General features: G+C 42.2%; 1 protein-coding gene across 2 annotated transcripts in view; it reads right to left on the bottom strand.

The window, feature by feature from the left end:
* AFG1L (AFG1 like ATPase) overlaps positions 1-26,650 on the bottom strand; it is a 221,100-nt gene that overhangs the window by 182,934 nt on the left and 11,516 nt on the right. For both annotated transcript variants that reach the window (XM_025383053.1, XM_025383054.1), the window contains exon 2: positions 3,505-3,728. In XM_025383053.1, coding sequence (XP_025238838.1) covers positions 3,505-3,728 — 224 coding nt within the window. The remainder of the gene's footprint in view (positions 1-3,504; positions 3,729-26,650) is intronic.

Genomic DNA, 26,650 nt, shown 5'->3' with positions numbered 1-26,650 from the left:
CCATGTGAGGACACAGTGAAAAGACAGCTGTCCATGAATAGTTAAGCAGGCCCTCACCAGACACTGAATTTGCCAGCACTTTGATCTTGGCCTTCCCAGCACCCAGAACTACGAGAAATCTTTTTCTGTTGTTTATAAGCTACCCAGTTTATGGTATTTTGTTATAGCAGCCCAAGTGAACCAAGACAATGAATGATACGAATGGCAGAGTACCGTAAGGCCTAGCTGTGTCATGGAGGTGCCTTTCATTGCTACGTTCTTATATAATCTCATTCTAAATCTCCATTTGTTTCTGCAATCTAAATGAATCTCTATTTCTTTCAACTAATAGTGTTAACACAATGGGAAGACACTTTCTTTACGTAAAAATAAACTAATTATATTCTCGGGAGCTTTATTAAAAAGTAAAATTACTTTCACTCATTTTTGTTTGTTTTTTATTTGTATTGTAGAGACAGGGTCTCCCTATATTGTCCAGGCTGATCTCAAACTTCTGGCCTCAAGCTATCCTTCCACCTTGGCCTCCCAAAGTGCTAGGATTATAGGTTCAGCCACCACACCTGGCCCTTATTCTTTTTTTTTTTTTTTTTTTTTTGAGATGGAGTGTCTCTCTGTCACCTAGGCTGGAGTGATCTTGGCTCACTGCAACCTCCGCCTCCTGGATTCCAGCGATTCTCCTGCCTCAGCCTCCTGAGCAGCTGGGATTACAGGCACCTGCCACCATACCTGGCTAATTTTTGTATTTTTAGTAGAGACGGGGTTTCATCATGTTGGCCAGGCTGGTCTCAAACTCCTGACTTCAGGTGATATGCCCACCTCGGCCTCCCAAAGTGCTGGGATTACAGGCATGAGCCACTGCATTTGGCCCCTCATTCATTTTTAAGTAAAGTACTACTAATGGTTGTTCTATGGTGCTTTTCTTCTAAAGACTTTACAGTAAAAGCATATTTGGCAGGGGGTGGGGACAGTCAATTAAAGGAAAACTAGTTTCTTAGGTTGGACCATATTTTAACTCTTATTACTATTAACGTTCTCCAGAATTTAAAGATGAGACTATCGGCTTCTATATTAGATAAGGAACAGGAGTTTTCCTGTTGTCATGGAATTTTAACAAAAGCTCAAAGCTGAGGACCAGGGAAAATAAGCTCCCATTCGCTCTAAAGAAAGACACAAGCTGAATGCGGTGACTCACACCAATTATCCCAGTGCTTCTGAGGCTGAGGCAGGAGGATTGCTTAAGGCCAGAAGTTCAAGACCAATCTGACAACATAGTGAGATCCTGTCTCTATAAAAAATTAAAAAACTAGTGGAGTATGGTGGTGCATGCCTGTAGCTCTAGCCTACTCAGGGGGCTGAGGGAGGAGAACCATTTGGGCCCAGGACTTCAAGGCTACTAGTGAGCTATGATCGTGCTACTGCACTCCACTTGGGTGACAGACTGAGGCAGTATCTCCAAAAATAAATAGGCCAGGCAGAGTGGTTCATATCTGTAATTCCAGCACTTTGGGAGGCCGAAGCAGGGGGATCACTTGAGATCAGGAGTTTAAGACCAGCCCGGCCAGTATGGCAAAACCCCGTCTCTGCTAAAAATACAAAAATTAGTCAGGCATGGTGGCAGGCGCCTATAATCCCAGCTACTTGGGAGGCAGGAGAATCATTTGAACCTGGGAGGTGGAGACTACAGTGAGCCAAGATCACACCACTGCACTTCAGCCTGGGCGACAGAGTAACACTCTGTCTCAAATAAATAAATAGGTCAGGCGCGGTGGCTTATGCCTGTAATTCCACACTCTGGGAGGCCGAGATGGGCGGATCACCTGAAGTCAGGAGTTCGAGACCAGCCCGACGAACATGGTGAAACCCCATCTCTACTAAAAATACAAAAATTAGCTGGGCGTGGTGGTGCGTGCCTGTAATTCCAGCTACTCAGGAGGCTGAAACAGGAGGATTGCTTGAACATGGGAGGTGGAGGTTGCAGTGAGCCAAGATCACACCACTGCACTCTAGCCTGGGCAACAGAGCAAGAATCCATCTATAAATAAATAAATAAATAAATAAATAGACACACTAGTCACATCCATGCAGGAATTAGGTTTAAAACAACAACAACAACAAAAGGCAAAACAGCCCTAAAACCAAAGTGAAACTGAAGAGAGGGATCAAGGTATAAAGTTGTTAGCTGGGTAGGGTGCCGTGGTGTTCCCTTCACATATCTCGTAACAAATACGAGGGGTTCCCAAGAGAAGCATCCAAAGAGATAAGGATTGAATATAAATTGATATGGACATCGCTCTCCCCAGCTGGATGCTTGCCTAGGTAAGAAAATGCGCAAGCAGCTGCCAGAGCAGGGTGTGGAAGAGTTCTTGGGAGAACTTGATATACATCCCCAGGAGGAAGGGGTATGCATGACAAAGACAGAAATTAGTGCCTGCTTCTTGCTTGCAAAAGTCTGAGGACAGGAGGCTGACTGAGGCTGCCCATGCAGCAAGGAGTAGAGAAAGAAGATGTTACGCTTCCTGTGGCCTGCACAGACACCATATAAGATGACCCAACAAGAAATGTTCCAGGTCAGGCACGGTGGCTCAAACCTATAATCCCAGCACTTTGGGAGGCTGAGACAGGTGGATCACTTGAGGTCAGGAGTTCAAGACCAGCCTGGCCAACATGGTGAAATCCCATCTCTACTAAAAATATAAAAATTAGCCAAGTGTGGTGGTGCATGCCTATAACCCAGTTACTTGGGAGGCTGAGGCGGGAGGATCACCTGAACCCAGGAGGCAAAGGTTGCCATGAGCCAAGATATAACGCCACTGCACTCCTGCCTGGGTGACAGAGTGAGACTCTGTCTCAAAAAAAAAAAAAAAAAAAAAAAAAAGACCTGAAAGGACCCCACCCAAGAAGCCTAAGGGCAAGGGCAAGGCGGTGTCAGAAGAATGCGGGGTTGTGAGTTGCTTCCCCAGAGTCATAAGAGGTTAGTCAAAGATTGGAGAAGTGTGGAGGTCCCCATGGGAGTCTTAAAGAACCCACCAATAAGACCCTCAACAAAGAGCTGGCATGTCAGCATCTACCATACATAACTGGTTGCTTATGACTGCTGTTTCACTCTAATCTTTCATTCTTCTCATTCTGACCCTAGAGATGTCAGGCAAACAGAGAAAGAAGGAGGAAGAAAAGGGAAAGAACACATCACTCCTCCTTTTCCACGCTGATCCCTGGATGAGACCTGAGCTAGAGAAAAGGAAAAGCTTTGATTTCCATAGAAGTTTTTATCTAGACTGGACTGCATTTTTAAAATTCTTAAATATGAAGCTATTCAAATCCCTGAAGGCAAAAGAAAGCTATGGAACATCAAAAGGCTAGGAATGGGGATCCAACAGAATTTGTGTAAAGGAACTGGCAGAAATTTTTCAAGCTGTTTCATGATTGTGCCCTACTGCATTGCATCCATTTTAGAAAATGCTTACACTTTTAACTGTTTAATCTTTCATATCACACAAGCCTCACCTTTGAAAAAAGGCCTTCTGCCTCTATATTATATCCTTTAAGGTCCTCGTGTAATTTCTGCAAACACTGTATGACTCTTCTTTGATGTTCATCATCCTTTAGCTCATGAGCTTTGATCAGAAAATCATAGTGGTCCAGAGGTCCATGGCAAACGGCCAAAGCCTTCAAGTAAGTCTCTGAAGTGGCAGTTGGGGCCATGCTCTCAGATGTCTGAACTGTATAGGCTATAAACAAAAACATATAAAATTTTAGACTTTCTTAAATACATTTCACAGTGCTCTACATGTTTCGTAAGGGTCAAATTCAAACTTTTAACTAGTTACATCTATTTGAGCAGTTTTTGTTAATGTCATTTTGATAAAAATAATATAAAATACATTTTCAGCCAGGCATGGGGGCTCACGCCTGTAATCCCAGCACTTTGGGAGACCAGGGCAGGTGGATCACTTGAGGTCAGGAGTTCAAGAGCAACCTGACCAAATGTTGAAACCCAATCTCTACTAAAAATACAAAAATTAGCCAGGTGTGGTGGGGCATGCTTGTAATCCCAGCTACTTGGGGTGCTGAGTCATGAGAATTGCCTGAACCTGGGAAGCAGTGGTTGAAGTGAGCAGAGATTGTGCCACTGTACTCCAACCTGGGTGACAGAGTGACACTCGGTCTCAAAAAAAAAAAAAAAAAAATTAAACAATGAATATATTTCTAATTGTTTTATTTTAACAAAAGGGAATAAACCCCAAACCCATAAACTATAATTGTAACCTCTCTTCCAGAAGGCCTATTCCTACTACAGCTTCTGCTTTGCTTCCAGTCCACTAAAAGAGCCACTAGTGCTCCTCATCTCCTTCCCAAAGCAAGAGAGTTGCCTTTCTTTGACTTAGCCCTAATTCTGGTTCTTAAGCACCAAGGCAGAGACATCAAGATTAGTCCCAAGGGTTTTCCACTGCTCCTTAATTCTCTACCCAAAGACAACACAACATTCAGATATTACCACATCGATTTCAGCCCTCTGCTTCTAAGATGTTTTTCTGTTTTCCATAACCTTTAGGGAGTTGGACATGGAGTTGAGACACAGCAAGAGTGTCTGCTTCAAAGCAGGGTGGTGTTCTGATCCTATTTTTAGCCTCTCCTGGGAGAGAAATGATTGTGGCGAGGTCCAACCATAATTCCATTCCTTATCTGGGGCAGGTTTAATGAGCAGCTAACTCCTTCTCTACTGTTTAGAAGCAACAATAAACAGCAGCAACCTGGCACATTTTTCAGAACAAGATTTCCCAAAGGTACTCTGCCAGGATTTTATTCATTTCATTGAACATTGTGTTTCCTTTATCACAGTAACATAAAAATTACTTTAGTGAAAAGAATTAACAATCACAATGTTAGGTCCATGTTTTCCCCAAAAGAGGGGGAAAAGTCCTTAAATATACTATGAATGTTGGAGATAGGGACGGCTGTCTTCCATTATTTATTCCCCCTTTCTAAATAGAAGTTTTAGCTGGATGCATGGCTGCCCAAATACATATTACATCTCCTAGCCTCTCTTGCAGTCAGGTATGGCCATGTGAGCAGGTTCTAACAATGGGATATGAGCAGAAACGTGTATAGTTCTGATATACCCCATTAAAGGAAAAGGGCATATCCTCCTGGCTCCCTTTTCCTCTCCTCTCTCTAACTGGAGTGAAAGTGTAATGACTGCAGCTGGAAGAGGCAATGAGATGCACACAGAATGTTGAATAAAGCAGAGCAACAAGATGCACAAAGCCTGGTTCTCCAACAATGCTGAGCTGCCAAACCAGCTCTGGATTGCCTACCTGGATTTTTATGTAAAAGAATAATCAACTTCTGGCCAGGCACAGTGGCTCACACATGTAATCCCAGCACTTTGGGAGGTTTAGACGGGCAGATCACTTGAGCTCAGGAGTTCGAGACCAGCCTGGGCAACATAGTGGGACTTCATCTCTACTAAAAATAAGAAATTTTTAAAAAAAATTTTTTTTAATTAGCCAGGCTTAAAATTAGCATGTGCCTGTAGTCCCAGCTACTTGGGGAGGCTGAGGTGGGAGGACAGCTTAAGCCCAGGAGTTTGAGGCTGCAGTGAGCTATGACCTACACCACTGCACTCCAGCCCGGGCAACAGAGTGAGACTCTCTCTCCAAAAGAAATAAAAAGTGAGTAATAAACTTCTATCTTGCTTTTAAAGTAGTGTATAGCCGGGCGTGGTGGCTAAAGCCTGTAATCCCAGCACTTTGGGAGGCCGAGATGGGCGGATCACGAGGTCAGGAGATCAAGACCATCCTGGCTAACACGGTGAAACCCCGTCTCTACTAAAAAATACAAAAAAAACTAGCCGGGCGAGGTGGCAGGCGCCTGTAGTCCCAGCTACACGGGAGGCTGAGGCAGGAGAATGGCGTGAACCCGGGAGGCGGAGCTTGCAGAGAGCCGAGATCCGGCCACTGCACTCCAGCCTGGGCGACAGAGCGAGACTCCGTCTCAAAAAATAAAAAAATAAAAATAAATAAATAGTGTGTAATTGGGGTCTCTGTTACAGAAGCCTAAGTTGTACCCTAACTGATATAGGTGCTTAAGGCCTGTAAAAGAGAATCTAAGGGCATCCTGGAACACTGGGCCTTACAGCACCAGGATAAGGTTTGGGTTCAATGTTGAAGCTGGAGATGCAGGCTGAAAGTCCCTAAATGTTCCCGGCAATTTGAGATATTTGCCAGTGTGACATAATAAGAAATATATTTGATCTTTGTCCCTGTTCCTTGGCACGGAGTTCCTAAAACCCTTGGAATTTCCTGAGTAATAGGAGTGTTTTCTGTTTTTCATTGCATCACACCTGAGTTTATGTTAAGGAGGTGACTCTAGGGTGAGGCTGGTAGCCGGAAGGACCAAGTAGGTAGAAGGTTGGAACTTGCAGCCCCACGCACTGACCCCAGGAAGGTGGGGCTAGAGATTGGCTCTGTAAACACTCAAGGAGACTTGGAGAGCTTCTGGTTGGTGAACACATCTAGGTGCGTTCAACCTCTAGGTATCCCCCTAGGCATTTCTTCTATTGGGCTCCCTGAGTTGTATCCTTTATCACAAACCAGTAAGCATAAGCAAAATTTTTCCCTGAGTTCTGTGAGCTATTCTAGCAAATTATCAAATCTAAAGGGGAGGAAGGTTATGGGAATTCCCGAATTTGTAGTTGCCAGGTAGATATGTTGGTAGCCTGTGCACCCCATTTGCAGCTGGCATGTGAAATGGGGGCATTCTGTGGGACTGAGCCCTTTTACTTGTGGGATCTGATGCTCACTTCAAATAAAGAGTGTCAGAATCAAATTGAACTGTTGAATACCCAGTTAGTGTTACAGGATTTGAGAATCTCACAAGAGAAAAACGCTCTTCTCTACCCCCTCTTTTAGATTTCTGGAGTCAACCAAGGGAGAAACTTCAGAGTGATTACTGATATATTCCTCTCCCTCCCACAATCCTGTTCTCCACTCCTCAACCAGGTTCTCAGCCAATCAATCATCGATGCTACTCAATTTTGTATGTGAATACTCTCTAATTTATTCCCTTCTCTCCTTCCTCATCCTACCACCCCAGCTTGAGCCCTTTAAAGGAAGCAGGGTCTCTCTTAGGGCCTGCCATGCCCCCTCAATGTGGAAAAGAAAAATCTGGAATTCCTTCAAGGGAAATTCCAGACACCTAGCTAGCCCTGAGAAGTAAATGAGTCACTTGATAAGAAGATAATAGGAACTCAAAATAATGGCCAAGGAAGTTAGAGATGTTCTCCATAGAAACTAAAGATAACATCTTAATATATGTCACTGAGTTGTTTTTCAGAAACTCCAACCCCTACCAAACAGATCCACTGGGACACAGACCTCAGATAAGGAGGAACTGAGGACTGAATTCTGACCACTGTTCTTTGTTCTAAATTTCTTCCTGAGAGGCCTGAAGGAGGTTATGCTCATGAGCCAGAGCTAACATTCTTTTCTGTTGACCCCAAATTTTTAGACAAAGCTTTGTTTCCTTAACCAATTGCAAATCAGAAAATCTTTTAATCCAGCTTTGACCTGCGGGCCACTCCCTTCAAGATATCCCACTATTTTAGGTCAAATCAATGCATAGCCTCCACGTACTGATGCATGACTCTGATCGCCACCACTGTGCCAAATTTACCACTACCACGATCTGTAAAATATCTTCCATCAACTCTAGGGCTGATCTTACTAAAATCCACATGTGATTTTATCAATCTTTGGCTTGAAATTCATTTCATTGTTTAAAGGAGCGGCCTTTAAACTTTATTTTAATAGCCATACCTTTCTTACATACAAAATGTTCCACAGAATCCTGTTTATTAAAGAGAAAAGTGTGAATCCCCCTCATTCACATACCCACACCACCCTATTTCCCAACAGCCTCACTTTAGAGGATGATATTTAGTACAAATAATGTACAGAAAAGGGTTAACACAACAGGCCTGAGACTACTATCCACAGAGCATATTTACTTATGTCTCAAAATAAACAAATAAATAATACCTAATTTTTAAAAGTTGAGGCTGGGTGGAGTGGTGCATATCTGTAGTCCCAGCTACTTGGGAGGCTGAGGCAGGAGGATCCCTTTAACCAAAAGTTGGATGCTGCAGAGCACCATGATCATGCCTGTGAATGGCCACTGCACTCCAGCCTTGGCAGCATAGCAAGACCTCATTTCTAAAAAAAATAAAAATAAGATAAATAAAAATTGTTTTGGCCAGGTACAGTGGCTCATGCCTGTAATCCCAGCATTTTGGAAGGCTGAGGTGAAAAGATCACCTGAGCTCAGGAGCTCGAGACCAGCCTGGAAAACATAGTGAAACCTCTGTCTTTACAAAAAAAAAAAATTAATTAGCCAGGCATGATGGTATATGCCTGTAGTCCTATAGGGATTACTACTACCAGGAATTACTGCTACTCGGAGGGTTGAGGTGGGAGGATAACTTGAGCCTGGGAGGTTGAGGCTGCAGTGAGTGGCGATCATGCCACTGCACTCCTGCCTGGGTGACAGAGCAAGACCCTGTCTAAATAAATTAATTAATTAATTAACTAAAAATTGTTTAAAAGTTATTCATAGGAAATATCAGTATTGTGGGCAAAACATACTGATTCTCTTGGCATCTGCCTTTGGAGAGGCTTAGTATTTCTTTTATTTTCACTAGCCTAACATCTTGATTTAATAGTGTAGACTTCATTCCCAGTTTTCAGAAAAGAAAACCAAGGTACAGTGAAGATGAGGCATAAATTCAGCTAGTCAGCAGAGATAAAAAGAGAATCAGTCAGGCAAGATACTCAAGGCTGACAGATTGGCCAGCTTAGCCCTGGATAGCAGCTGTATAAATTGAAATACAAAAGACTTCTCAAAAGCTGCACTAAATTAAATCTGTTACTACATCAGTGTACACAAATTATGTGATGCTGCTGCCATATTATTTTGATTTGTATTAATTTGTCTTATTGTACTCCAAATGGACAGTGGGAAAATGCCATTCGGAAGTTCTACACACTAATCTACAAACATAAATGAAAGATTTTAGGAACCCAAAAAGTCTGCGCTATTCTTTCGAATACTTCAATTTTGTACCTTATTTCACTATATTCTCCTAAACTAAGTTTCAGGAAGATCCTACTATATTCCACAGCCCACTTGCCGCAAGATTTAATCAGTATCTTGTGTCCTACATCTGAATAACCTATTAAAACTTCCTTGATACTGTAAAAATTATTCCTATTTAGTTTTACTTTCCCCAGGGAAAAAATGAGTTTCCTCAAGCTTTGTGTATAGTTGTAATTACTTTCATTTTCTCCAATTTTTTTAAGTAAACGTAACCTCAAGATTGCATTATCTGCATAATACAACAAAAGATGATACTTAGAAACTAGACCAACCTTGGCTCTTTCTCTTATCTCTTCCCAGTTCAAAATGCTTTCGTCTCTTACGGCCAGCATTCTCTTAGATCTGCAGTTGGGCTCAACGCATTCAAGTCTCAGCACAGTCTTCTTTGTGTTTTAGCCTTTTTCTGGAAAATCAGCTTAATCTGCCTATGATAATGATAGCCACTCTGCTTCCTGTCATAATGCCACTTTCCTTGGGCACACAAAGAATCCTTGCCCTTCTTATCCTGATCTTGTCGTGAGGTTGGTGCTTGCCACATGCCACACGTGTTACAGAGTCTAGAGGGTTTTAGAGACATTCACCATGTTTATGGGAATGCTATCTGCAAGAAAAGAAGTGATTTCTTTCCATTTTTCCATTTTCACCTTAAAATATAAGTTTGGAACAAATAAAATTCTCCTGAAGCTGTGGAGTCCCAAGTTTATGCTAATATGCTCCCCCTGACTAATCTTACTTCATTAAACAAATAATATATAATAAACTGAAACTGTCTTTACAAAATTATGACAGTAAGAGAAATCTGACATAGTCAACTCCACCTTGCTTCTGACCTCCAAGCTCTGCTTGATCATTCCTGGGCACAGGCCAAGCTAACTTTAGGAGGAATTTAGTTTATAGTTTAACTTTAAAATAATGACCACAATATTATTGCTCCCTCCCTTAAGCTAACCCCACCCTTTCTCAAAAACCAAAAGCCACTTTTGTAAGACTAATGAAAGCCCACAAGAATAAAATTATGGGAGGGGCCTGAACTCTGCTAAAATGTAGGCCAAGTTTCTACACTCCCTTACTGCTCAGGGGTCATGTGGCCAGAGGTCACAAGATTTGTGACTTCTCCAACTGCTTCTACAAATAACATCACTGTTATAGAACCTAAGATTGGTTTTGCTGAAATGTCTTTCAGACTGACCCCACCTGGACTCATGACTCAATTGGTCCTGTTGTCCCACGCAGAGTTGGACTCAGCACATGAGGATCAATTTCCACACCCCTATTATTTCATCCCCAACCAATCAACAGCACCATTCCCTAGCCCCCTGCCCATGAAACTATCATAAAAACGCTCAGCTCCAAGCCTGCAGAGAGACTGATTTGAGGAATAACTCCAGTTCTCCTGTGTGGGACTGCCTTGCATCAGTTAAACTCTTTTCTCTACTGGAATGCCACGGTCTCAGGGGATTGATTTTTGTCTGTACAGTAAACAGAAAGAACCCGTCAGGTAATTACAAATTCATAATCATGCTCTTCTTAATGGCACAATCCAAAAAGAAGAGGCAATCCAAATTGTCACTGATACCCTTACAAGAATTGTTATATAATAAATATAGGGCTTTTCTTCTTAACAAGGTCTGAGTTAGCATCCACGACAGACTTAAGGAGAGGTAGGTGTCTGGAAGCCTCTTGAAATTAAAAGAAAATTGTATATTGTATATTTCAAAATTAATAATGGATTTTAAACGGTCTCATCACAAACATGATAAGGAGCTGAGGTGATGAATGTTATTAACTGGATTTAATCTTTCTAGAACATATACATCTGTTAAAACACCACAATGTACCCCATAAATATATACAATTATTTGTCAATTAAATTATGAGTTCTATAAAAGAAAGAAAATTACGTGTGAGTATGCTTAATCTGAGGCAAGTCCTCTAAATATACAACTTTCCGATTTTTAAACAAGATAAGAACCAATGTTTTATAAATTTTTTTTGGCAACAGGGTCTCTCATTCTGTGGCCCATGCTGGAATGCAGTGGCATGATCACGGCTCACTGCAGCCTCAACCTTCCAGGCTCAAGCTATCCTTCCACTCCATCCTCGTGAGTAGCTGGGACTACAGGCACACACCACCATGCCTGGCTCATGTTTCATTTTTTATAGAGAGGGGTTCTCCCTATGTTGCCCAGGCTGGTCTTGAACTCCTGGACTCAAATGATCCTTCCGCCTTGGCCTCCCAAAGATCTGGAATTATAGGCATGAGCTACCACATCCAGCCCAAGAACCACTGTTTAAAAAAGAACTGTTGGCCGGGCACAGTGGCTCACGCTTGTAATCCCAGCACTTTGGGAGGCAGAGGCAGGTGGATCACGAGGTCAGGAGATCGAGACCATCCTGGCTAACATGGTGAAACCCCATCTCTATTAAAAATACAAAAAATTACCCCGGCGCAGTGGCGGGCGCCTGTAGTCCCAGCTACTCGGGAGGCTGAGGCAGGAGAATGGCGTGAACCAAGAAGGCGGAGCTTGCAGTGAGCTGAGATCGTGCCACTGCACTCTAGCCTGGGTGACAGAGTGAAACTCTGTCTCGAAATAAATAAATAAATAAATAAATAAATAAATAAAAGAACTGTTGGGTTGGGCACAGTGGCTCATGCCTGTAATCCCAGCACTTTGGGAGGCTGATCACTTGAGACCAGGAGTTTGAGGTTACAGTGAGCTATGATTATAATACTGCACTGAGCCTGGGCAACAGAGGAAGCCCCTATTTCTAAAAAAAGCGACAAAAAAGAAAGAAAAGAAAAGAGAACAAGGAAGGAAGGCAGGCATACAGAATCTGAGGCCCTACCCCAGCCCTCTGAATCAAAATTTGCATTTTCAACAAAATACTTAGGTGTTTTACATGCACATTAAAGGTTGAGAAGCACTGTGCCAGGGAATGACCAGAGACTCCTACAGATTTTCACGAAAAAGCCTTTCTGTGAAAAACACATTCAGTTGACACCTGAATGCCAAAAGGAGTCACCCATGAGAAATATCAAGGAGAACATCCCAGCCTAAGTTTATAGATGAGGAAAAGTGGAAATGGAAATGAGCTTCATATTTTCAAGGGAAGAGAAAGGAAGTTTATATGGTTGATGTAAATAAGCAAGGTAGACTATGTGCTACAAGAAGAGGTTGGAAAGGACAATAAGAGGCCCAGCACAGTGGCTCACACCTGTAATTCCAATACCTTGGGAGGCTAAGACTGGCGGATCACTTGAGGCCAGGAGTTCGAGGCGGGCAGATCACTTGAGGAGGGTGGATCACTTGAGGCCAGCCTGGCCAACACGGTGAAACCCCATCTCTACTAAAAATACAAAAAGTAGCTGGGCATGCTGGTGCATGCCTATAATCCCATCTACTCACGTGGCTGCGGCACAAGAATCACTTGAACCCAGGAGGCAAAGTTTGCATGAGCCAAGATCACCCTCACTGCACTCCAGCCTGGGCAACAGAGCAAGACTCTGTCTCAAAAAAAAAAGTACAAGCACTAAATGATGTATGGCCTTAAAAGCCATGGTAAGTAATGCAAGTTTTTTTTTTGTTTGTTTGTTTGTTTTTTTGTTTTTTTTTTGAGACGGAGTCTCGCTCTGTCGCCCAGGCTGGAGTGCAGTGGCGCGATCTCGGCTCACTGCAAGCTCCGCCTCCCGGGTTCACGCCATTCTCCTGCCTCAGCCTCCTGAGTAGCTGGGACTACAGGCGCCCGCCACCGCGCCCGGCTAATTTTTTGTATTTTTAGTAGAGACGGGGTTTCACCATGGTCTCGATCTCCTGACCTTGTGATCCGCCCGCCTCGGCCTCCCAAAGTGCTGGGATTACAGGCGTGAGCCACCGCGCCCGGCAGTAATGCAAGTTTTTTAAGTTGGATTGAGAACAAGGAGAAAGTTTTTCTATTTTGTTGTTTTTTTTCTTTATTTGCTTTTTTTTTTAAATTAAACTTAACCCCTCTAAGCAGAAGAGGCTGAGCGCGATGGCTCACGCCTGTAATCCCAGCACTTTGGGAGGCGGAGGTGGGCAGATGGCCTGAGCTAGGAGTTCAACAGCAGCCTGGGCAACACGGTGAAATCCTGTTTCTACTAAAATACAAAAAAAATGAGCCAGGCGTGGCGGCGTGTGCCTGTAGTCCCAGCTACTCGGGAGGCTGAGGCAGGAGAATTGCTTGAAACTGGGAGGCAGAGGTTGCAGTGAGCCGAAATCGTGCCACTGCCCTCCAGCCTGGGCTACAGAGACTCCGTCTCTAAAAAAAAAAAGAAGCAGAAGAAGGTTTAGATCAGGGTACAAGATATTATTGAAGATAATAAAGATTGATAAAAGATTGCTTTAGAAAATAAGATTAGGGGCCGGGCGCGGTGGCTCAAGCCTGTAATCCCAGCACTTTGGGAGGCCGAGGCGGGTGGATCACAAGGTCAGGAGATCGAGACTATCCTGGCTAACATGGTGAAACCCCGTCTCTACTAAAAATACAAAAAAAACTAGCCGGGCGCGGTAGCGGGCGCCTGTAGTCCCAGCTACTTGGGAGGCTGAGGCGGGAGAATGGCGTGAACCGCGGGGGCGGAGCTTGCAGTGAGCCGAGATCGCGCCACTGCACTCCAGCCTGGGAGACACAGTGAGACTCCGTCTCAAAAAAAAAAAAAAAAAAAAAAAAAAAAAGAAAATAAGATTAGGAATGCAAAGTGGAAGCAGAATGTGTGAATTATATAGTATGTGAATTATTTTCTTTTGTTTTTTCTTTTTTTGAGATGGAGTTCCACCCTTGTTGCCCAGACGAGAGTACAATGGAGCAATCTCAGCTCACTGCAGCCTCCACCTTCTGGGTTCAAGCAATTTTCCTGCCTCAGCCTCCTAAGTAGCTGGGATTACAGGCACTTGCCACCATGCCTGGCTAATTTTTCATATTTTTAGTAGAGATGGGGTTTCACCATGTTGGCCAGGCTGGTCTCAAACTCCTGACCTTAGGTCATCCACCCGCCTTGGCCTCCCAAAGTGCTGGGATTACAGGCATGAGCCACTGCACCCAGCTGTGAATTTTTTTCAATAAAACTACTATGTATTTTTTTACGTGACAGTAGAAATTAGGAAACTATTCAAATAGTTAAGAGATATCTATGGTCTGGACACAGTGGATCATGCCTGTAATCATAGCAATTTGGGAGGCTGAAGCAGGCAGATCACTTGAGTCCAGGAGTTCAGGACCAGCCTGGGCAACATGGTGAAACCCCGTCTCTACAAAAAATACGAAACTTAGCCAGGTGTGGTGGTACACACCTGTCGTCCCACCTACACAGGAGACTGAGATGGGAGAATCACTTGAGCCCAGGAAGGTTAAGGCTGCAGTGAGCCATGATTATGTCACTACACTCCAGCCTGGGGAACAGAGTGAGACCCTGTCTTAAAGAAAATAAATAAATAAAAGAAAGAGAGGCCGGGCGCGGTGGCTCAAGCCTGTAATCCCAGCACTTTGGGAGGCCGAGACGGGCGGATCACGAGGTCAGGAGATCGAGACCATCCTGGCTAACACGGTGAAACCCCGTCTCTACTAAAAAATACAAAAAACTAGCCGGGCGAGGTGGTGGGCGCCTGTAGTCCCAGCTACTCAGGAGGCTGAGGCAGGAGAATGGCGTGAACCCAGGAGGCGGAGCTTGCAGTGAGCTGAGATCCGGCCACTGCACTCCAGCCTGGGCGACAGAGCGAGACTCCGTCTCAACCAAAAAAAAAAAAAAAAAAAAGAAAGAGAGACAGAGAGCAATGTCTATGATTTGGACCAGAGAGTTAGCATTGTAGGTTGATAGACCGAGATCATATAGCTAATAACAGTAGCAATTGCTAACCTTTACTGAGTATTTGCTAAGTACCAGGTTACTTTTCTAAGGAATTTCTGTATATTAACTGATTTGATCTTCACAACTACCCTTTGAGATAGGTACTAATATATCCCTACTTTAAAGATGAAGAAACTGAGGCACAGAGAGGCAAAGTAACTTGTCCATGTTCCCAAAGCCAGGAAGTGGCATTTGTGCCCCACAGTACAGCAGGAAAGCAGGATGTTATAGTAGTGGAAGGAACGTGGGCTCTGGGATAATAACCTCCGGGTTCCTCACCTGACTCCACCGTTTCAGCTCTAAATCATGATAATGTTGTTCTCCATGGTGGACTGAGCATGTGATCACCACCCTGGCCAATGATGCCTAATGGGGAAGTTACCTTCTGGCAAAGTCTTCCCCGATGCTCTTCAAAAGGAGACCAGGACAGGGACTCGCTCCTTCCTGCCTTTGTACTTCTACCTGTGAAATCAGGATACCTGGACTGCTGCATCTTAAGAACATGAGAGGAAGGCTGGGTGCAGTGGCTCATACCTGTAATCCTAGTACTTTAGGAAGCCAAGGTGGAAGGATCACTTGAGCACAGGAGTTCAAGGCCACAGTGAACTATGATCTATGATCGACCACTGCACTGTAGCCTGGGCAACAGAGCAAGACTCTATCTCACAACCAAAAAAAGAACATAAGGGGAAACATTTTGACACAGGCAAGATAATCATAATCTTGACATGTCATAAAGCTTAATTGTATTGACACTGTTTCCACATAGCTAGGGTGATAATAGCAAAGGGAATACAGGGCCTATGTGTTCTTTGGTGCTTTAGGTTGGACTGGATAAAATATCTTTATTGTATTGATACTCTTTTTTATCATTATTCCTTTATTTTAGAGACAAGGTCTCACTCTGTTGTCCAGGCTAGAGTGCAGTGGCTGAAGCATAGCACTGCAGCCTCAAATTCCTGGGCTCAACTCCTGGGCTCAAGTGATTCTCTCAACTCAGTCTCCCCAGTAGCTGGAACTGCAGGTACGCACTACATGCCTGGGTAATTTTTTATTTTTTTTACTTTTTTGTAGACACAGGGTCTTACTATATTGCCCAAGCTGGTCTTGAACTTCTAGCCTCAAGTCATCCTCCTGCCTCAGGCTCCCAAAGTGCTGGGATCACAGACATGAGCCACTTGCCTGGCCTCTATATTTGATACTCTTTAGAAACGTAGAGAAAATGAAGGACCAGAATCTTTCAACAGAAAGTAAACATTTTCTTTTTAAAATTATATTTTAGGCTGGGCACGGTGGCTCACACCTGTAATACCAACACTTTGGGAGGCCGGGGCAGGCGGATTGTCTGAGATCAGGAGCTCAAGATCAGCCTGGCCAACATGGTGAAACCCTGTCTCTACTAAAAACACAAAAACTAGTTGGGCATGGTGGCGCATGCCTGTAGTCCCAGCTGCTTGGGGGACTGAGGCAGGAGAATCACTTGAACCCCGGAGGTGAAGATTGCAGTGAGCCGAGATTATACCACTGCACTCCAGCCTGGGTAACAGAGCAAGACTCGGTCTCAAGAAAACAAAACAAAACTATATATATATTATATATAGTTATATATAAACTATATATATATTATATATGGTTATATATAACTATATATATTATATATAGTTACATATAACATATATATTATATATAGTTATATATAAAGTATATATTATATATAAACTATATATTATATATAAACTATATATATAAACAAAACTATATACATTATATATTATTATATATACATATAATGAAGCTTTGCTTCATTCTTAAGGTTATTTTAATACTTGGGGTCAATATTTTTTGAGAATTCATCTCCAACTGCATACTCAAAATCAATAAAGATGTGGTATAATGTGCAGAAAACTTACAACTTACTAGTAAAGTGGCGTTGAGCTAGAAACATTCCATAAAAAATTTCCAACTCAAAAACACCCATGATTAAAGGAAAGAATTGAAAACATGCAAAATGACATATGTCTATACAAATGTAAGGTGTATCCAAAGTAAAGAAAACTATCCTTTTGGCTAGGTGTGGTAGCTCATGATTGTAGGAGGCCAAGGAGGGAGTATCACTTGAGTACGGGAGTTCAAGACCAGCCTAGGCAACATGACAAGATCCTGTCTCTACAAAAAACTTAAAAATTAGCTGGGCGGGGTGGCATACACCTATAGTCCCAGCTACTCAGGGGGGTACTGAAGTGCGAAGATCACTTCAGCTTGGGAGGTCAAGGCCACAGTGAGCCATGATCATATCATTGCGCTCAGCCTGGATGACAGAGTGAAATCCTGTCTTAAAGTAAAATAAATACAAAATTTTAAAAAGAAAAAATAAAGAAAATTCATGAGGGACAACATTCTGGAAGGTAAAGAAAAAGAAAACTAACATTAATAAGTACCTACTTGGGCAGATCTCTTGAGCTCAGGAGTTCAAGACCAGCCTGGGCAACACGGCAAAAACCCATCTCTACAAAAAATACAAAAATTAATTGAGCATGGTGGCATGCACCTGTAGTCCCAGCTACTAGGGAGGCTGGGGTGGAAGGATCACCTGAGCTCTGGAGGTTGAGGCTGCAGTGAACTGAGATGGTGTCACTGTACTCCAGTCCGGGCAACAGAGGCCCTGTCTCAAAAAAAAAAAAAAAAGAAGAAGAAGTGCTTACTGTATAGCCAGTGCACAAATAGCACTTTCTGTATATTATCTTACGTCTCCAGAAAAACCTAAGTTAGGCATTATTATTCCTTATACATGAAGAAACCAAAATACCTTAAAAAGTTAAGTGAATGTCCAAGCCAGGATCTGAAGCTAAGTGACCCAAAACACCAGGATCTCCCTCTCACTCAAACAACCATAGTACTATAAACTAATGAAAGCTGTGCTCCCATTTGTCACAGGCAGGTAACAGAAAATTAAAACACAAACCTTTTTCAGGCTGTCATATCTGAAGTACTCAAGCCTCCTAGAGCAACCAACAACCCACTCCTCCTGGGTCTCCATCCTCCTCAACCTTGCTAGAACTTGGCCCTGCCTACACACTAAGGTCAACTGCCTCTACTAATAAGTGGCACTCTTCTAAAGCCTATCAGCAGCAGGAGCTTTTTCTATGAAAAGCCCAAAGCCAAAGTGTTGGAGGGAAGAAATTCCTTTTCCTTCTTTTATTTTTTTGAGAAGGAGTTTCACTCTTTCATCCAGGCTGGAGTATGGTGGCATAATCTCCACTCACTGTAACCTCCACCTTCTGGTTTCAAGCAATTCTCCTGCCTCAGCCACCCGAGTAGCCGGGATTACAGGTGCTCGCCACCACGCCAGGCTAATTTTTGTATTTTTAGTAGAGACGGGGTTTCACCATGTTGGCCAGGCTGGTCTCAAACTCCTGACCTCGTGATCCGCCTACCTCAGCCTCCCAAAGTGCTGGGATTACAGATGTGAGCCACAGCGCTGGCCAGGAAATTCCTTTTCATACACATCTAAAAGCCCTTATATTTTACATAACAGGCTCTTAAGAATTTTGATAATAACTAGGTTTATGTACACTTTGTTGAACTCCAAGTATAAAATATTAATATATTCAGCACTAAATGAAGACGTAAATGACCTAGTCTTCAAATCTGAAGATGACACCAAATTAGGAAGCAAATCATGCTGGGTCGCGATCACAATTCAAGAAGATGTTGATGTGCTACAAAAGTTGGATGAAACTACCAACATAAAATTTAACTAAGGTGCATTTAGGCTTAAAAACTTAATTATCCTAGCTGGGCTCAGTGGCTCACATCTGTAATCCCTGCACTTTGGGAGGCCGAAGCAGGCGGATCACCTGAGGTCAGGAGTTTGAGACCAGCCTGGCCAACACGATGAAACCCCATCTCTACTAAAAATACAAACATTATCCAGGCGTGGCGGCACATGCCTGTAATCGCAGCTACTCAGGAGGCTGAAGCAGGAGAATCACTTGAACCCAGGAGGCACAGCTTGCAGTGAGCAGAGATCGTACCACTTTACTCAAGCCCGAGCAACAGAGCGAGACGCTGTCTTAAAAAAAAAAAAATTAATTAAAAAATAAATAAATAAATACCTTAATTATCCTGGAAAGAATCAGTTTTTAAAAGTATAAAATAGAGAGTTTAGTGAAGTAATAAATGGTTCAAAAATAATGATAAAGTGTCTATCGTGTACAAAGCTCTGTGCTAGAAACTGCAAATACAATCAGTGGTGAGCTGGATGGATGCTGTTAGCTGCACTCGAAGCAGTGAAGCTGGGTGTGGTGGAGTGCATCTGTAATCCCAGCTACTCAGGAGGCTGAGGTGGGAGGATCGCTTGAGCCCAGGAGTTTAAGACCAGCCTGGGCAACATACCAACAAATCCATCGCAAATTTAAAAATAAATTAATTAATAAAATAAAATAAAAATGAAAACAAAACAAAAAAAAATAGGTAGACACAAATAAGTGGATAAACAGCTCTAATAAAGTGTGTGGTATGTCATAAGGGGAAGGGGCAGATGCTATCAGATCACAGGGCCAAAGCTAGTAATCTAGGTTAGGGAGTTTAGGAGGGGTACTCAGAGGAAATGATGTTTCAATTGAGATCAGAAGGGCAGACAGAAGTGTGCCACGGGAAGGGAGGGAAGGAAGAGGGGAGATGTACTAGCCTGAAAGAAGGCCCAGAAACACAACAGTGTGGAACACTGAAGAAAACAGAACAAGTTCAGTTTGGCTGAGATGTAAAGTGAAAGGCAGAGAGAGGTAAGAGATGAATTACTGGAGGAATACAAGGGAGCCAGATGAGGCAGGGTCTTGCAATGATAAGCAGTTTGAATTTAACCCTAAAGGCCACAGGAGCCACTTAAAAGTTTTATTTTTTTATTTTTTATTTTTTTTTTGAGACGGAGTCTCGCTCTGTAGCCCAGGCTGGAGTGCAGTGGCCGGATCTCAGCTCACTGCAAGCGCCGCCTCCCGGGTTCACGCCATTCTCCTGCCTCAGCCTCCCGAGTAGCTGGGACTACAGGCGCCCGCCACCTCGCCCGGCTATTTTTTGTATTTCTTAGTAGAGACGGGGTTTCACCATGTTAGCCAGGATGGTCTCGATCTCCTGACCTCGTGATCCGCCCATCTCGGCCTCCCAAAGTGCTGGGATTACAGGCTTGAGCCACCGCGCCCGGCCCACTTAAAAGTTTTAAAGAATGCAGTGGCTTATCCCTTCTCTTAAGCCAAAAAGAAGGATACTGGAAACAGAGAAACACATTTTACTATCTTTACCTTTCAGCATATCATAGATAGCCAGTTGGAAAATACAATAGAAAAGAAAAGGATCCCACTCACAATAAGAATTCTAGGATAAAAATAATATTAACTTCCAGGCACAATGACACACTTGCCTGTACTTTCAGCTACTCAAGAGGTTTAAGTGGGAGGATTACTTCAGAGCCGAGGAGTTTGAGACCAGCCTGGGGCCAACATGACGAAACCCCATCTCCACTAAAAATACAAAAATTAGCCAGATGCGGTGGCACACACCTATACTCCCAGCTACTCTGGAGGCTGAGGCACGAGAATCACTCGAGCCCGGGAGGCGGAGGTTGCAGTGAGCTGAGATCACCCCACTGTACTCCAGCCTGGAGTACAAGTCTCAAAATAAAAAAAAAAGAAAGTGAAAATACAACCCATGGGATGGGAGAAAATATTTGCAGATCACACCTCTGATAAGGAATCTATATCCAGAATATATAAGGAAATTTTACAATTCAACAATAAAAATACAAATGCCATTTTTAAATGGAAAAAGGATTTAAGCAGACATTTCTCCAAAGATATATAAATGGTCAATAAACACATGAAATGATATTCAATATCATTAGTCATCTGGGAAATATAAATCAAAGTTAAATGAGATACCATTTCACATCCACTAGGATCACAATGATAAGAAAGACAGACAATAACTAGTGTTAGAGAAGATGCAGAGAAATTAGAAACCTCATACGCTGCTGACGGAAATGTAAATGGTGCAGGCTTGTTTGCTGTCTAGTATAATAATGTCTCCCCCCAGGTCAAAAGTTGGGAAGGCTTGTTTGCAACCCTTATGAAAGATGAGGTTTCCTAAGCTTGGGGTTCCTCAACCGTGACACAAACCTGCTGAGTATACATCACCCACCTGGACTGATCTCTGAATAGCCCCATGGGACTTGAGGAACAAGGGAAACTGAGGCACACATAAAGCTCACATTGCCTGGTAGTCCATGATAAAGTTCTTTATCTCTGATCCAGGAGTTCCATGTCTTTTGCCAACATCCATGAAACAGTAACAGGCTAAAGTGTTATCTTGCAAGCTGGGTAAAATCTCAGACTCCTGAGAGTTGTTGACATCAAGAATTGTAATTGGCATGTAATCAACATATAATAAAAAATTTTAAATTATTAATAAGATATTTTATGTTCTTTTTTTCTATTAGGTCTTAAAGATTTAGTATTTGACATCTGCAACACATCTCAATTTGGAAGCTAAATTTTCATTGGAAATATTTAATTTGTATTTAGACTTCATAAAATCTACAGTTGAGAAAAAGTAAATTCACTTTCCCAAGACGTTCCAAGAATATTTAAAAGTTTTCCAATAGCTGAGCAGTTTTCCAATAGCAGCATCAAGTATCCTTTTTAAATTTTATATTTAACTAAAATTAAATGAAATTAAAAATTTAGTTCCCCAGTCATATTACACATTTCAAGTGCTCAGTGTCTACACGTGGCTAATGGCGATGGTATCAAAGCTCAGGTCCAGTCAATCTTGAAAAAGAACAAAGTTGGAGGACTTATACAATCAGATATTAAAACTTATTATAAAGCTACAAAGTTAGGACTGTGTGATGCTGGTATAAGAATAGACCAATGGAATAAAACAGAAGCCCACACATACATGGTCACTTGATTTATGTTAAAAGCAGCACTGTGGTAGCCCAGAAAAAAAAGATGCTCTATATAAAAAATGTTGCTGGGTCAACTGGATATCCATGCAAAGAAAAATAAATCTTGACCCTAACCTAACATCATACACAAAAATGAATTCCAGAGGTATCATAGATCTAAACATGAAAGGTAAAACAATAAAGCTTCTAAAAGAACATATAAAAATACCTTCGTGACCTTGAGGTAAGCAAAGATTTCTTAAATAGGACACACACAAAAAGATCGCTAAATTGGACTACACTAAAATTTAGAACTTCTTGGCTGGGCGCAGTGACTCACGACTATAATCTCAGCACTTTGGGAGGCCAAGGCGGGCAGATCACCTGAGGTTAGGAGTTCGAGACCAGCATGGCCAACATGGTGAAACCTCATCTCTACTAAAAACACAAAAAATTAGCTGGGCATGGTGGCGCACCCCTGTAGTCCCAGCTACTCAGGAGGCTGAGGCAGAAGAATCACTTGAACTGGGGAGGCAGAGTTTGCAGTGAGCCGAGATTGTGCCACTGTACTCCAGCCTGGGTGACAGAGTGAGACTCTGTCTCAAAAAAATAAATAAATAAATAATAAAATAAAATTTAGAACTTCTTCAGCTAGGCACAACCCTGTAGTCCCAGCTACTTGCTAAGGTGGGAGGATCGCTTGAGCCCAGGAGTTTGAGGCTGCAGTGAGCTATGACTGCATCACTGCACTCCGGCCTGGGCGACGGAGCAAAACCCCATCTCTAAAAAAATTAAAGTTAAATAAGTAAAATAAAATTTGGAGCTTCTGTTCATGAAAAGACTCCATTAGCAATGAAAATGCTAAATTGGACACAGTGGCTCGTGCCAGTAATCCCAACATTTTGAGAGGCCAAGGTGGGAGGATAGCTTGAGGCCAGGAGTCTAAGAACAACCTGGGCAACATAGAGAGATGCTGTCTCTATAAAACATTTTAACAATTAGCTGGGTGTGGTGGCGCATGCCTGGCGTCCCAGTTACTTGGGAGGCTGAGATGAGAGGACTGCTTGAGCCCAGGAGGTCCAGGCTGCAGTGAACCATGATTGTACCACTGCACTCCAGCCTGGATGACACAGAGAGATGTAATCTCAAAAAAAAATTTTTTTAATGAAAATGCTGGCCTTACACCACTTACAAGATAAGAGATAAATGAAAAAATAAAATTAAAAAGCAAGCTACAGACTGGGAGAAAATACTTGCAATCTATGTATCTGACAAAAGACTTACATCAAGATTATATAAAGAACTACAACTCATTAAGAAACAGACAATGTGCATGTCACAAAAGAGCCTATCCAAATGTCCAGTAAATATATAAATAAGTATTTAACTTTAAAATGTATCAGAGAAAAGCAAAACAAAATCACAATGAGATATCAGTACACACTTATTAGAGTGACTAAAATTAAAAAGAATACCAGCTGTTGGTGAGGATGCATGGTAACTGAAATTTCACACACTGCTAATGGAAAGATACACTGATATAACCATTTCAGAAAACTGGCCTTGTCTACTAAAGCTGAACATACGTATAAAACATGATCCAGCAATTCGATTATTTGGTATCTGCCCAATAGAAAGCATACATACATGCACCAAAGATATGTACAAACATATTCATAGCAGTACTATAGGCCTGGGCAATATGGTGAGACCCCATCTCTACAAAAAATACAAAAATTAGCCAGGCATTGTGGTGCTCGCCTGTAGTCTCAGTTACTCAGGAGACTGAGGTGGGAGGATCACTTGAACCTGGGAGGTTTAGGTGGCAGTGAGCTGTGATCGCACCACTGTACTCCAGCCTGGGCGACTGGGCAAAACCCTGTTTCCAAAAAAAAAAAGAAAAAAGAGGAAAGAAAAAAGAAAAATTAAAGTTAACAGCAGTTGTCTTTTCTGTATTTTCTACTGTAAACATGATGTAGTTTTTATAATTAAAAGTAATTTACTTTTAGGCCATGTGCAGTGGCTCACGCCTGTAATCCTAGTACTTTGGGAGGCCAAGTTGGGCAGATCATGACGTCAGGAGTTCTAGACCAGCCTGGCCAACATTGTGAAACCCCGTCTCTACTCAAAATGCAAAAGTTAGCCAGGCATGGTAGCATGTGCCTGTAATCCCAGCTACTCAGGAGACTGAGGCAAGAGAATCTCTTGAACCCAGGAAACAGAAGTTGCAGTGAGCTGAGCTCACACTATTGCACTCCAGCCTGGGTGACAGAGCAAGACTCCATCTCAAAAAAAAGAAAGAAAAAAAAAAGTTTTTTAAATAGAAAAAATATTAAATCAAATACAAACAGGAGAGACCTGTTTTAATAACTCTAAGAGTTGCAAGTAAGATATGAATGTGACCTGACCACCAAAAGTTAATGCAACAGGACACAGAAAATGTAACCTACAACAGGGATCTAGGCTGACCGTATTTGAAGGAATATATTGTGATATGGGGGTCACATTTTCAGAGTGTCATTCAGAAAGTAGATAGTAATCTCAAGAAGGGGAAGAGTTCAAGAATCTAGAAATTATGTTGTGAGACTTGACGGAGAGCACAAAAGACTGCTGACATTAACAAGACACTTAGCATACAGCATCCCAGCATCCTGCATGTAGCATATGGATGGCAGCAAGAAGTGCTTGGGAAATGAATGAATGAATGGGAGAAATACAATAAGCCTTTAATGTTTTAAAGGTGATTAAATGGAATTGGGACAAGGTGGCACCCAATAATTTGATAAACAATGAGTAAATGAGTAAATAAATGAATGAAATATTATCAGTCTTGATACGTTAAAAGAACGGTCACACATGGAATCAGTATTAGTGTTATATATACTGTACCCGAGGAAAAATTCAAGATGAATGGGGAGAAGTTACATAAGTGCTCAAATTCCATCCTACTTAAGAGTTTTCTCAAAATTAAGGCTATCCAAAAATCAATAGGATGCCTCAAAAAGAAGCAGTTAAGGCAGAAGCTACATGTCTAACACTGTTTGACTATATGGCCCAGAGGCCCTCTGTAGCGCTAATACTCTATGCTTCTATGAAATGCCATCTTGAGGATGGGCACAGTGGCTCACATTTGTAATCCTAGCCTTTTGGGAGGATGAGGTGGGTAGATAATCTGAGGTCAGGAGTTCAAGGCTAGCCTGGCCAATGTGGCAAAAACCCATCTCTACTAAAAATACAAAAATTAGCCAGGTGTGGCGACAGGCGCCTGTAGTCCCAGCTACTCAAGAGGCTGAGGCAGGAGAATCACTTGAACCTGGGAGGCAGAGGATACAGTAAGCCAAGATCGCACCATTGTACTCCAGCCTGGGCAACAGAGCACAACTCTCAAAAAAAAAAAAAAAAAAAAGCCATCTTTAGATCTTGCTGTGCAACAAATAATTCACAATCACCAATCACTCCAGTTCCTTTTGAAACCAGTATCCATTTCTTACTAAATGAAGATAGTTTACCTGCATAGTATAAATCAAATTTCAACAGCTTTCTTTGAAACATAATGGCAAAAGAAGTACTTCGTAGCCTGATGTGGTAGCTCACAACTGTAATCCCAGCAATTTGGGAAGCTGAGGCGGGCACACTACTTGAGCCCAGAAGTTTGAGACCAGCCTGGGCAATATGCTGAAGCCCTGCCTCTACCCCTGCCCAAAAAAATTATAGATTTAGAGGTTCAAGAAAAAAAATACAAAAATTAGCCGGGCATAGTGGTGGTGGCTTGTGCCTGTGGTCCCAGCTACTTGAGAGGCTGTCAGGAGGCTCACATGAGCCCAGAAGGTTGAGGCTGCAGTGAGCCGTGATCATGCCACTGCACTCCAGTCTGGGTAACAGAGCAAGATTCTGTCTCAAAAAAGAGGTAATTCATAATTTCTAAGAACTTCTAGGTGTTCAGAGTATCTAGAGGAAAGGTAGCGAAGTCCAGGAGAACAAAAACCATCCCTGGTTATCTACAGCGGCCCTTTGCACAATCTCAGAAAAATCAAAACTGCATTTTCTGGAATTCAAAGCACTGAATTCAGACTAGGCCCTTGGCCATTGTTAATATAATGAGCCTCTCCAGAATTAAAATGGCTCTAGAAATTCTGTGTAAAGTTGAGTTCATTCAATTTCTACTCACTGACTAGAATCCACCACCTCTGGCATGTCATGGTTAATATTTCAATTACATACATTTATGTAACATTTCTGATTATTTCAAAAGACTTTCTCACATAATAACCTATTTGAGTCTCATAAATGACCTGCAAGGAAGGTAGGAAAATGAATCTCATTCTACAGATGAGAAATAGAAATACCAAATCAAATGATTGATCCAGTACTGCAGAATGAAACAAAAATCGCAATCTAGTCTTTTCCAGACCAGGTTTTATTAGTCATCTGGTATCCCATATGTTCACCATTCCTAAAACAGAACTGATCAAAATGCTTCAAAGTAACAGTTATGGAATAAAGGAGCTTCACTTCTTCACAAAGAGAAAGAAGACGGTTGCCAAAAAGAACACATGCTTAGTTAAATGAAATCAAAACTATATAAGGAATTCAGATTTCCAGTTTAAAATGTTTATCCAACTGCTCTGAGAAAAATGCACAATCAGGAAAAGCACTTTAATATTTCTAAAGGACTGGATTAAAATTTCAGCTGTAAA

The sequence above is a fragment of the Theropithecus gelada genome, chromosome 4, assembly GCF_003255815.1.
Source record: "Theropithecus gelada isolate Dixy chromosome 4, Tgel_1.0, whole genome shotgun sequence".
NCBI classification, from domain to species: domain Eukaryota; kingdom Metazoa; phylum Chordata; class Mammalia; order Primates; family Cercopithecidae; genus Theropithecus; species Theropithecus gelada.
This window is presented reverse-complemented; position numbering and strand designations above follow the sequence as displayed.